The sequence below is a fragment of the Tursiops truncatus genome, chromosome 13 (genome assembly GCF_011762595.2).
Source record: "Tursiops truncatus isolate mTurTru1 chromosome 13, mTurTru1.mat.Y, whole genome shotgun sequence".
NCBI classification, from domain to species: domain Eukaryota; kingdom Metazoa; phylum Chordata; class Mammalia; order Artiodactyla; family Delphinidae; genus Tursiops; species Tursiops truncatus.
Window position 1 is genome coordinate 9,263,656 of NC_047046.1, and position 12,330 is coordinate 9,275,985.

Sequence of the window (12,330 nt, forward strand, 5' to 3'; positions counted from 1 at the left end):
CCCTCCTGCCGTTCATTCCCTTCTTTAGGTTTAGCGCTACGAAATCGGGAGGGTGATCTGTGGGCGTGGCTTTACAAGGCCCCGCCTCTCCCCGGGCTGGCTTTTGAGACCCCAGGACCTGGTCAGTCGCAGAGGAGCAGGGTTGATGGGCGGGGCGATGTCTGGCCCCGCCCCTGGTCCTGTTTTCTCCCCGCCCCCTGCCAAGTCTGGTTCACGGGCGGACTGGGGCGGGGCCTGATGTGGCCCCGCCCACCCTGGCCCCGCCCCTGCCTGGCCGCCCTCCCCCGCCGGGCTTCGCTCGCACAGCCGGTTCCTCTTTACATAACGGCGCGGGGCGGCATGGGCTCGGGCCACCGCCTCCGCCCGGCCGCCCGCCCGGACTGTCGCGGCCCGCGGTGGAGACGGCGGCCTCAGCAAAGTTTCCCCGGTGGCGGCCCGGAGGCGCATCCTCCCGCAACTGTCAAGCGCTGGCGGCGGAAATGATGAGGCGCTGGCCATTTTCCGAGCCCGGGTTTCCTGCCTGAGCCCAGCTCGAGCGAGCCGCGAGCCAGGAGCCGGCGCGCGGGAGAGAACGCGCCCGGGGCGGGGGCCCTCCCGCCCCCTAGGGATTTCGGGGGGCCGGGGGCGCGTGACGCCATGGGCCGGCCGGGCCCGGACCCCCTCTCTTTCAGGTAAGCCCGCCTTTCCCAGCGCTCCCCTCCTCCGGGGCTGGGAGGGCTTTAATGGGGGAAGAGGAGGCCCCGTGTCCAGTTCTGCCCAGTGTCTGCGCACTCCCACAACAGCCTAAAATATTGTCCTGAAGCTAACTCAGATGGAGGTGTTCAGGGGTGACCGTTCCCCAGCTCCTGTGACACCCTGCCAGCCGCCACCCCCAGCCACACACGTGTTGGGGATGTAATGGGGCAGTTGAGGCAGTGGGGGAGGCGCTGAGAGAGGGTATGGCTAATACTCCCAGTCCGCCTCTTAACGTAGCCCAGCCAGTCAACTTGCGCCTGGTGAGGAGGGGGGCGGGGGGGGCCGGCTTGGTACCTTGAAAGTGAAAGTAGTGAAACTGAGCCCATGAGAATGGAAGAGTTCTCTTGGAGTGGGGCGCAGGCCCCTCCCCACTCTCCCAGGCCAGGCCGTGTGGCTAAGAGGGGAGCCCTCCCCCCCTTCCAGAAGCCCCTCTCCCCATTCCCTGCATCAGGGAGGTGGGGTGGCCCAGGCACCCCCATGCTACAGAATCTGGGGCTTCAAAAGGGTTAGGGCTCTCACAGCTCAGGTGTCTTTGGGCTGGTACCCTCCCACCCTGGACCTGGGGCTCCAGGGGAATCCTCCCACCAAAAAAATTGGGACACAGGTCATTGGCTTAATAGGTCAGCAGGGCTGGGAAGGTATTTCAGAGGCCCTTAATGCCTGGTGCAGAAATCCCCTCCCTTCCCTCATTCTGTTCCTGGGGGCTTTCGGGGCAATGGGGACTGCATTTGAGGAACGGGGGGGGGGGGGGGGGGGCCTGCCTGCCATTCCACTTTTTTTCCTGAGTTTCCTCATTCTCCTGTTTCTCTTCCCCATTCCCGGGCCACAATGATGTAGATGAGGAGGTCACTGCTTGCAGCTGGGGGCCTCCAGGGAGGGGAATGGCCAGGCTGGACTGAGTGGGAGGAAGTGAAATTGGGCTACAGGCAGGGGGCTTCGGAACAGAGGGCCTGGCAAGGCCAAGTCTGAAGGGCCAAGGTCCAGCTTTGGGGTCAGGAGGGGCAGAGATCTGACCCGCACCCCCTGGCCTGGGAGATGAGCCTCCTCTGACACCCACCAACTGCCAGGCTCAGCTGGGGCAGCCGGCCCATCCCCATTTACAGTCCAACCCTGGGGCCCCTGTCAGGGCTGTGGGTGTATGGATCTCCGGGGTTGTGGGTGCGAGTTGTACCTGGGTTTCCCATCGCTGACCTGGCTGCCAGAGCGGAAACAGCCCTGGAGGCTCTCCGGGGCCTGCGGGGGCCAGAGACCCAGCTCTAAAGGGGGGGAGAGCCGGCTGAGGCCGCCTTGTCAGGCTGGGGTCAGCAGATGAGAGGCCAGGGCCTGTTTTGGGAAGTTGGAAGGGTTTTTAATACACGTTTTCTGAGCCTTTTCCCACAACCCCCCTCTGGGAGGGAAAAATCCTTCCGAGCCAAAGAGTGAACATTCCTAGAACTTGTGTGAGTCCCCATGGGCCACAGAGGCAGCCAGCTGGGAAGGGGCTGGACTAAAGTATCAGCTTCTGGCGTTTGAGGACCTTCAGGGGCTCAGCAGCGGCAGAGGAGTGTCCTGGAAGCTTAGGTTCCATTCCCTCACTGCCTTTTTTCCTGCTGAGGGCATGGGCCAGTGATACTTGTGAACCTCAGTTTCCCCTATGTGAAATGGGGTAATAATAGGTTTGTGGTAGGGTATGTAATAAGCCTGGCATTGAAAGGGTTCAATTCGAGGTGGTGGTGGTGGTGGTGGTTTTCATCATTACCACAATTAGTGTTATTGTTACTGGCTGTGGAATGTTTGTTCATCAGCATCCCTTGAGCACCACCTGCACGTGCAGCTCTGGGGTTTCCTGAGTGTTTGGGAGAAGAATTCTGGAGACCCAGGCAGGATGAAGTGATGGTGCTTCCTGGCTATATGGCCTTGCTTAACCACCCCAGCCTCAGTTTCTTCATCTGTCAAATGGGTGTGATAATAGTACCTACTTCTTTAGGGCCATTGGAACCACGAATGAGTGAATTCACAGAGTGTTTAGCGTGGCTTGGTCAGGAGGAGGAATAGTAATAAGGATGAGGTTGTTATTATCCTTTTTGTTTTGGATGTTAGCTCTGCTCGTTTTCCTTCCAGATCCACTCGCCCCACCCCCCCCACCCCCCCACCCCCCCATTCTTCTGAACCCTGGGCTTGATCCTTCTCCAATAAACAGAACTTTCTAATACAAATTAGATCCTGTAGAGCCACTCCAGATATGGCGGTAGCCTGGGCGAGCAGGTGCTGGGTAGCCCTGCAGCAGTTCAGCCTGTGCGGACCCTTGGATATCTGGGTCTGGCGGTGCCACCTCCTGGATGGAGTCTCCCCGAGGGCAGAGGGGGCAGGGCTGGAGACACTTGGAGGGACCGCCCAGCTGCTAGTGCCAGCGCTGCCCATGCCGAGTGGGGGAGACAGGGCACATAAAGCATTCAGTGCTGGCCTTGGCACTCAATTAATAATAGATAGTGTTGTTGTTATTATTATTAAAATGAGAGGTCTCTTCTGTTCAGTTCTCACTTCTCCCAGTAGCAGCGTGGGTTTTGGAGCCAAATCTGAGCTTTGCCAGCTTCTAGCTGTGAGGCCTTGGGCAAGTTACCTGAACTCTCTGGGGCGCACCTGCCCAGCGGGGGCCAAGAGTCCCAGCTTCTCCCGGGTATGTGAGCCTGCATGTGAGTGCATACGTGAAGTGTATGAGTCTGGCACAGAGTAGGGACTCAAACTATGTTGGGTATAATTGCTATGGCCATGTGACCTTGGGCTTGTCCCTTAACCTCTCTGAGCTGTGGGTCTCCTCATCTATGAATGAGAGTACTAATAGGGTTTTGAGAAGAGGCATGCAGAGTGCCTGGCATGCAGTCAGTGCTCAATAAGAGCTACGCTGTTAATGCCCAAGAGGGGGGCTGCCACTTAATTGCCAGGTTTCCTGGGAAAATGGGCCCTAGGGGCTCCCGGGTGTTCAGCGTCTTTGGGCGGAGCAGGAAGCTGCTTCCATCTGGCAGACAGAGAAGCCTGCCTTGGAGAGTCCAGAGGTGTAATACAAGTTACTTGTTCCCAGCCAGACCCTGTTCCCAGCTACCCGCCCTCCCTGAGGAAACTGAGGCGGGCAGGCTGCCCAGGGGAAGTGACTCAGCTGGGGTCACTCGCTGAGTCAGTCCTAATTGGACCCAGGAGCCCTGTGCCTCAGCTCCCTGGCTTCCGGGGCCTGAAGTCCCTCGGGGACTGGGCAGGTCCAAACCACAGTTGGACACCCACTTACTTGGGCCCCAAAGCCTGGACGACCAGCATTCTTCAGTTGGGGCTTCGGGGTCCCATTGGCCACCACTGGGGTGCTCAGCCCAGCATCCTTCCTCCCAGCAGGGGCAAGGGGCACTTCCCCAGGAGAGCAAGTCCTCCTGGCGTCCCCCGGCCCCACCCCGCCCGGAAACCCGGCAGCTGCGCAGATGGCTGGAAGGTTTTTCCTCCCACGCCACCCTGTCAGGGGTCGGCTAGGGGGGCCGGGCTGCAGGCTTCCTCATGAACCAGGCCTGGAGCCCCTGGGGGCCTGCCCGGATGTGGGCCCCCATCCCGGCTGGCCAAGGGCAGCCTGCCACTGCCCCATGGGTCCCCAGGGAGGCCTGGGAGGGAGGAAGTCTGTGCCCTGCTCACCCGGGAGCTGACTCACAAGGGTGCCTGACGGGGAGGCCTTGGCCTTGAGGGGCTGGGGAACTGGAAATGCAATTAGGGGAGTGGACACAAAGGAGGGCCTTCGGCATGGGATCTGTCCTTTGAGAGCTGGCACTCTGGTGTCATCTCGCGGGAGGAGAGGCCCCGAGAGGGTGATGAGTGTGGAGAGAGGATTGCAGGAGGGCTTGAGGGCACCCGTCCTGATATCCTGAGGAAGCAACACCGTCTGGGGGCATGGGGTGTGCAGAGCTGACTGAGAGGCTTCCCCTCTCTCCCCTCAACCCAGGGCAGTTAAAGGAAGAAGTCACATGCTGGGATGGGGGTGGCTTAGAGAGTTCTGCCTGTTCTTCGGTGGCCCTGGCTTTCCCCACCTCCCAAAGGCTGTTGGCCAGGGTGTCAGGCTGAGGGTGGGGGCAGAGGAAGCCAGAGGACATTTCCTGTTCTGGCAGACTGTGCTGGTGTGATAAATGTCCCCAGGCACTAGGTGACCCCGGCGAGAGTGCATCACGGCCCCCTGGCTGCCCGATGGGCTAGAGCAGAACCCACTTCTCAGCCTCCCCAGGGCCCCAGAACCTTTGGTCTGTACTGCCTGTAGGCTTCTACACAGTCTGGCCAGCTCGAGTGGTGTGAAAGGGCAGTGGGCCTCCTGCCAGGCAGTGTGTGTTGGAATCCCTTCAACTCTCTGGGCCTCCTTGGATGGGGTTGGGGGGGCGGGTCTGGGCTCCTGGAGAAGTTGGTGCTGTGGGTAGGAAAGGCAGAAATGCTTACAGCAGCCTGGAGTGAACTTGGAGGCCTCCCTGGAGGAGGTGTCTCCCTCTGAAGGTATAAGACTTCCTGCCCAAACATCTGTGAGCTGTGGACCTGGGGGAGAATGGAGGCTCTGGACTGGCTCATTTTAACTTCACTTATCACGATTTAAAATATTCTCCCCAAGCCTTGGCAGGTGAAATTCCCACAGGTGGGTAAAGGCCTTCTCTGCACCTGGGCCTGATAATTAAACAGGAAATATTAGCTTCCCAAGATTACATTATTACCCAGGGTGATTGGATAGAGGAGAGGCTGATGAGCCTCGATCTCTGGGGTCCTGGGTTAGAGTGAGCCCCACAACTCAGAGCCAGGATTGCCAGCCCTTCAGAGCCTGAACTCTCCCCGGCTTGGTGTAGGCTGTATATGCTTGAACAGGGGACACCAGGTGCTGGCGAAGGCTTCAAAGCCCTCACCAGGTTGCCCTGAGCAGGGACTCTGTGGACACAATTGTTCTAAACTTGGGGTCCTGAAAGGCAGACCCACCCCCACCCTGACATGAGCCCCAGGATGGGCACAGAGGTCGCCGCCTCCGTCTTCACGTGTTTGCCATGGGGACTTGGCAGGGGGTTGCTGGGATGCGGTCTGATTTTCCTGCTCCACGTCACATCATCCTCGTCCCTCGCCCTGATGTGGGATTTTGGGAAATCCTGGACTCCGACTCCCTTACCCAGCAGATCTCCCTGCCCCAAAAGCCCAGGATGAGAAGGTGGGAGGGACCCCCTGGATTTGCAGGCCCCTCTCTGTGGAAGGCTGTTCATCCCTGTGGCCGCCCAGGCTCCCAGATGCTCCTGTGGGGGGGTTGGAGGGGATAGAAATGCCCCAAAGATCCCTCTACTCCCTATACCCCCTAGCTGAAACCTGGGGGCTCCTGGGAACCCCCAGGTGATTAGTAGTTGCTTCCTACCAAGAGCTTTTAGGCCCTGTTCCCAGGGTTGGCGTGATCTGATCAATTGCTCTTCCTCTGTGTCTGGCGCATAGTAAACACTCAATAAATGCTTCCACCTGGGCCAAGGCCCAAGGAGGGGACCACCTTCCTGTGGCCTGGCTGCCTGCCCCGGCCAGGAAACCTCCCAGCCATGGCCCCCTCCCCGGCACAGGCCACAGCTGAGTGCTCTGGCTGGTGACTTCCTGCCTGGAGCTCCTGCCCGGAGCTGCCTGAGCAGTGCTTCACCCCTGAGAAGGCCTTGTGTTCGGGCTCCCGTGACCCTCCCTGCCTGGCCCAGCCCATGAAGCCAGGCTCTGCCTGTGGCTTCTTGCAGCAGGCAGGTCTGACATTCTCTGTAGCAGGCGCTCCTCTCTTCTAACAATAATAGTAATAAAATAGCAACAGCCACCTGTTTCTTGAGCCCTGTGCCAAGCACCCCTCAGGCATCAGTTCTTAGAATGCTCCTAGTGAATGCCAAGTACATTAGCCCACTTTACAGATGGGGACACTGAGGCTCAGAGAGGGAAGCCCTCTCTTCTGCATCACACAGCGAGGAAGTGGCAGAATTAGGATGTGAACCCAGATTTGGTTGGTAGCTCCACCATAGAGAGGTCATCTGTTGTGGTGGGTTTCTCGGAGCCCCTCAGCCTTTTCTGTCAGTCCACAAAGGTCAGGAGCGTGATTCCAAGAGTACGACTGTCAAATAGCAGCCTGCCTCAACCCTAGGAGTTCATTAATTCATGCAACTAATATTTCTGGAGCACCAGCTCTGACCAGGCCCTGCGGAGTGTGCAGGAGTGTGATGGCCCTCGGCCTGCTGGGGGCAGACCCCCGGGCTGAGGGAGATGGACAGTAGGCAGTATTGCTCATGTATAGCTGGCGCTTCCAGCAGAGCGAGCGGGTTCTAATTGCAGCTCTGCCCCTCGAGGGCCCCGTGACCCTGGGCAAGCCATTCCTCCCGCACCGTGGCTTTCTCATCCATAGAGTGGGCATAATGCTAGGATTGCCCACTCTGGTGGGGAATAAATAAGTGAATAAATGCAAAGTGTTTAGCACAGAGCAGGGCACGTAGAAAGCGTGAAATAGTGTCATTTATTGATGTTTTAAAATTTTCACCCTGTGGCTATTTTCCAACCACCTGGTGGGTTTATGACCTGGACGGAGGAGCTGAGGCCTCCTGACTCCAGCAGGAGCTGAATGAGACCTCTATATCCCCTCCTCTGGATAGACATTCACTGGGCAGTGCGTCTTCCTTGTGTGCATTTGGGCATTGATCAAGTGTTTTGGGGGGCCTTGTGTGTGGGGTTCCCATTAATCGCTAGCTGTGGGACCTCTGTGCTTCAGTTTCTCCACCTGTAAAATGGGAGCAATTATTGGCCCTACCTCCTAGTACTGTTGCGAAGCTTGGGAGAGTTGATGTTTTGCAAAAGCAGTTAGAAAAACGCCTGAGGTATAGCATGTGCTGAGTGCACACCACTCTTCTTATGGAGAATTGGAATAGGGGGCCTGGTGAGGAGGGCTGCCAGCCACTGCCTGGGCAGTGAGGGAGCTTGGAGCAGGCACAGCTGTTCTGAGAAGGCTCTTACCAGGGTTTGGTCCTGCAGCTGGGCTTCAGGACTCTGATGTACATGGGTGGACAGGGTCAGGTGTTCCAGGCAAACGGATAGGCCTGGGTGCCCAGGAGGTGGGTTGGCCCAGCAAGAGGTGGTCACTGGTGGGTGCTGGCCGCCACACATCTGCCAGAGGAGCCAGAGGTTGCAAATCCAGCCGACCTCTTGCATTCCTACATTCATTCATCCAGCAGGCATTTATTGGGCTCCTGCTGCATGCTAGGAACTGGGGATGGAGCTGGGAGTGGCTCCTGGCACGTGGAGCTCAGTGTCTGGTGGGGAGATACTCACTAATTAAACAATCATTGCTATTGAATGAGAGCACGTGACCAGTGTGCTGAAAGACAAGTTCAGGACTCAGTCGCCAGTGAGCTCAGGGGAGGCTTCTCTTGAGTGAGATTGGAAGCAGACTGGGAGCAGGCAGGGCAAAGGGACACCTGAGGCAGTTGTCCAGAGGCAGCTGGTGCGAGGGCACGTCACACGGGGTCTCGTGGATGGGACAGGAGCTTGGGTCTGGCATCTGGTTTCCCCAACCTGTGAGGACAGTGCTGGCCTCACCTGTGTCAAGGCGTGGGGTGGCCGAGGGCTTAACCGAGGACAGGTCGCCCACACATGCAGGTAAAACCCTCCGCTTCAGCAACAGGTGTGGATTTCTTGGCAGAGCGTGGTGGCCAAGGGCACACGTGGCCCCTCTCCCTTCCCTTCTGCCCACTGTGTACAAAGTGCCTACGGTGTATAGGTGCCAAGGACCCTGTGATATGCAGAAAGTCAAATGTGTGCACAGCACCCTCCCAGCCGGTGCAGTGGCACCCAGTCTGTGCCGTCTGGGCTGTCTTGCTGTGATCGGCTGCAGGGTCAGCACCACGGCCTGGAGATATGGAGTGGGGTGTGGCAGAAAGAACCCCAGTTTCTAGGTTCAGATCTTCACCTTGAGTCCCCTTTCAAGGACTCCTTGCAGCCATCTTAGGAGGTAGATACTGTGTTGCTCCCAATTTGACAGATGAAGAAACAGGGGTTCAGAGAGGTCCAGTCAGAGGCACACAGCCAACACTTGGGTGTGTGGGTGTGTGTATAATGTAGCAGCAGGAGAGCAGGAATTTCTTTCTGGTTCACTGCTGTTATCTCCAGGGCCTAGCACAGTGGCTGACACACAGTAGGCCCTCAGTAATATTTAGGTGGAGGTGTCTGTGTGTGAATGAGCAGCCATGACTGTGTGGTCCCCAGCAGGGGCCTGGGCCCAGCCAGGCTTAGCTGGAAGGACAGACAGTACTGATGGTAACTAGAGAGGTCCAGGGTTCAGCACCGTGGACAGCAGAGGGTAGGGGGCTTCTGCGTTTTGATTGTGTGGGAGCCCCAGTTGGGATGAGCAGGCAAGGGTCTGCCTGTCCTGACGTTCCCCCATCAGAACAGGAAGTACCTTTGCACTCCTTGTGAGTCTTGTTAATTTATCCCTTTTTATTTGTTGTTTTATATTTATTTATTTAAAAAATAAAGTTTATTTTATTTATTTTTGGCTGCGTTGGGTTTTGTTGCTGCGTGTGGGCTTTCTCTAGTTGCAGTGAGCGGGGGCTTCTCTTCGTTGTGATGCGCAGGCTTCTCATTGTGGTGGCTTCTCTTGTTGCGGAGCACAGGCTGTAGGCATGTGGGCTTTGGTAATTGCGGCACATGGGCTCAGTAGTTGTGGCTCGCGGGCTCTAGAGCGCAGGCTCAGTAGTTGTGGCACAGGGGCTTAGTTGCTCCAAGGCATGTGGGATCTTCCCGAACCAGGGCTCGAACCCGTGTCCCCTGCATTGGCAGGCAGATTCTTAACCACTGCACCAGCAGGAAAGCCCCTATATTTCTTTTTATTAACACTAATAATACACTCTTATTGTAACATTCATCATAAGCCTTATTAGGCTTTTCCTAGGTTCTAAGGCCTTTACATTTATTAACTCAATGAATCCTCATAACACTCCTATGAGGTAGGTGCAATCATGGTCCGCATTTTACAGATGGGGAAAGCAAGGCAGAAAGAAATCACACACCCAAGGTGACACAACTAGTAAGCGGTTCATGCTGGGATTTGAGTCCAGACTCCAGGCGCCATGTTCTTAGCCATATTTTCTAGAGACAAGTAGTAACAGTTTTCCTTGGTTACTTCCCCCCTTGCACCCCAGATTCTGGCTCCTCCCCACAGGTCACCACTGTTTCTGGATGGTGTTGCTCCAGCCACATGTTTCCTGCCCACCACTTAAATACATTTATGTACACATAAGAATTGGTAGTTTTGCTTTGTGTGTTCACGTAAATGAGATCGCACGGTTGTATTGCTCTGTGGTTTGCTTTTTTCCCTTAATGCTGTGCCCTGGTGATTCCCCAAGGTAGCATAGATCTTCGTCCTCCTTCTCCACTGCTGAAGCATATTCCAGCCTGCAAATGTACCACAGTTTATTTCACCAGTCTCTGACTGATAGGGCTTTAGGTTGTATTTATTTTTTCCTGTTATAAATGTGGGGGCAGGAAACGCCTAGCAGGGGATTGTCTTGTACATGCCTCTCTGCGCATGGGGGCAACTATTTCTCTTGAATACTTAGAAGTGGAATTACTAGGTCTGAAAATGATCCTGCCAAATTGCCCTCCAAAAAGACTGTACCCCTAACAGTACCGGCAACACTGAAGGGAGTGCCCGTTTTGCTGCATCTTCACCAGCACTGGGTATTAACAGTAATTTTCGCTTTTTGACGTTGTGCCTGGTGACTAGCGTGTCTGGCGGTGGCTTTAAGTGGGTGTCGCTCACCCGTCCGCTCCCTCCTCTCTCACTCACTCCTCACCGTGTCTTTCAGCCCAGCAGCTCTACCTTGGTCTCCACCATGAACGGGCCCACCTTGCAGTCCTCCTCGGCCTCCTCCGCATCCTCGGCGGCGACGGCCCCATCCCCGCGAGGCTGGAGCGAGTTCTGCGAGCTGCACGCGGTGGCCGCAGCCCGGGAGCTGGCCCGGCAGTACTGGCTTTTCGCCCGCGAGCACCCGCACCACGCGCCGCTGCGCGCCGAGCTCGTGTCGCTGCAGTTCACCGACCTCTTCCAGCGCTACTTCTGCCGCGAGGTGCGCGAGGGCCGGGCGCCCGGGCTGTCGGGCACCCGGGCCGCCGCCCCCGCGCGCGACTACCGTGAGACTGGCCGCGGGACCCCGGCCAAGGCCGAGGTGTCCCCAGCCGAGCCGGGCCCCGCCGCCCCCGCCCCCGCCCCCGGCCTTCCCAAGGCCCGCAGCTCGGAGGAGCTGGCCCCGCCGCGGCCGGCCTGCTCCCTCCAGCACCTGCGCCACAGTCTCCGCCACATCTTCCGCCACCGCTCGGCCGGGGAGCTGCCCGCGGCCCCCAGCGCGGCAGCGGGGGAGGCAGGCGAGGCCCCGGCCAGGCCCGGCCTGGCCAGGAAGCTCCTGCCCTGGAGCCTGGCCCGGGAGCCGCCACCTGAGGCCCTCAAGGAGGCGACGCTGCGGTACAGCCTGGCCGACGAGGCCTCCATGGACAGCGGGGCGCGCTGGCAAAGGGGGCGGCTGGCGCTGCGGCGCGCGGGCCCCGACGGCGCGGACCGCCTGCTGGAGCTCTTCGACCCGCCCAAGGTAAGACCCCGCGCACGTGGTTACGGGGGTACGGGTGGTGACACTTTTCCAGCAGGCGGCCACAAAGTGCCTGGCGGAAAGCGCGCCTTCTTAGAAGTGAACTTTTTCCTCTGAGAATCATTTTCCGTTTACAGGTAGTACAGAGTTCCCTTATACACTGCACCCAGCTTTGCCTCATGTTAACATGCTACAGTACCATGTACATCCGTCTTATAATTAAGGGACAAACATTGGTACATTACTGTTAACTGAACTCCGAGGTTCCTTTGGATTCCACTAGTTTTCCCCTAATGTCCCTCTTCTGCTTCAGGACACCATGTTAGATTTAGCTGTCATGTTTCCCTAGGCACCTCTTGGCTGTGACAGTTTCTCAGGCTTTTCTTGTTTCTGATGGCTTTGACAGTTTTGAGGAGCGCTGGTCAGGGATTTTGTAGAATGTCCAGGGACACCATACATGGGCATCATGTGGGCTAGTGGCAGCCTGGTCCAAGGTCCTTGAAACCCCTGACCCACATTGACCCTGACAAACAGGAGGGTTTCTCCTAGGGATTTCAAAACGTCGTGGAATTCCTGGGAGCCTCCCATGCTTTGTGGATGGCTTATTTTCTTTCAAGTTTAAATCTTTTTGTCTTTTTCCTTTGCGACCCACTTAATTCCGGCCGTGCAGTTGAGGCTGAAGGTCACTGTGGTCTACACACCTGCCGGACTCCATCTTTGACCAGATGTGTCAAGTTGATGGGACCATGTGGTCTTCCTTTCTCTTCTATTTGTGGTTCTGTATGTCCTAGGGCCTTGGTCTAGAGAGTGAGCAAAGCAGATCCCAGCCCTGAGGGGTCACGGTCTGGGTGGAGGAGACCAAATGATTATTCATTCATTCAGAACATACTTGTTGAGCACCTACACTGTACCAGGCACACACTAGGTGCTGGGGGAGCTGGCGTCTTGGTGGGGCTATTGAAGGACTAAACCTACAGATGAACATGGA

The 12,330-nt window shown here is 57.3% G+C and overlaps 1 protein-coding gene across 6 annotated transcripts in view; it reads left to right on the top strand.

Moving 5' to 3' along the window:
* The first annotated feature begins 287 nt into the window (after positions 1-287).
* The window catches only part of SH2B3 (SH2B adaptor protein 3), a 40,336-nt gene continuing 28,293 nt past the window's right edge, over positions 288-12,330 (top strand). For 2 of the 6 annotated variants that reach the window (XM_033836896.2, XM_033836895.2), the window contains exons 1-2: positions 288-671; positions 10,569-11,345. In XM_033836896.2, the coding sequence (XP_033692787.1) occupies positions 10,596-11,345 (750 nt within the window). In that variant the 5' untranslated portion in view covers positions 288-671; positions 10,569-10,595. The remainder of the gene's footprint in view (positions 672-10,568; positions 11,346-12,330) is intronic. The other 4 variants (XM_033836893.2, XM_033836894.2, XM_019950150.3 and 1 more) reach the window with 4 other exon arrangements.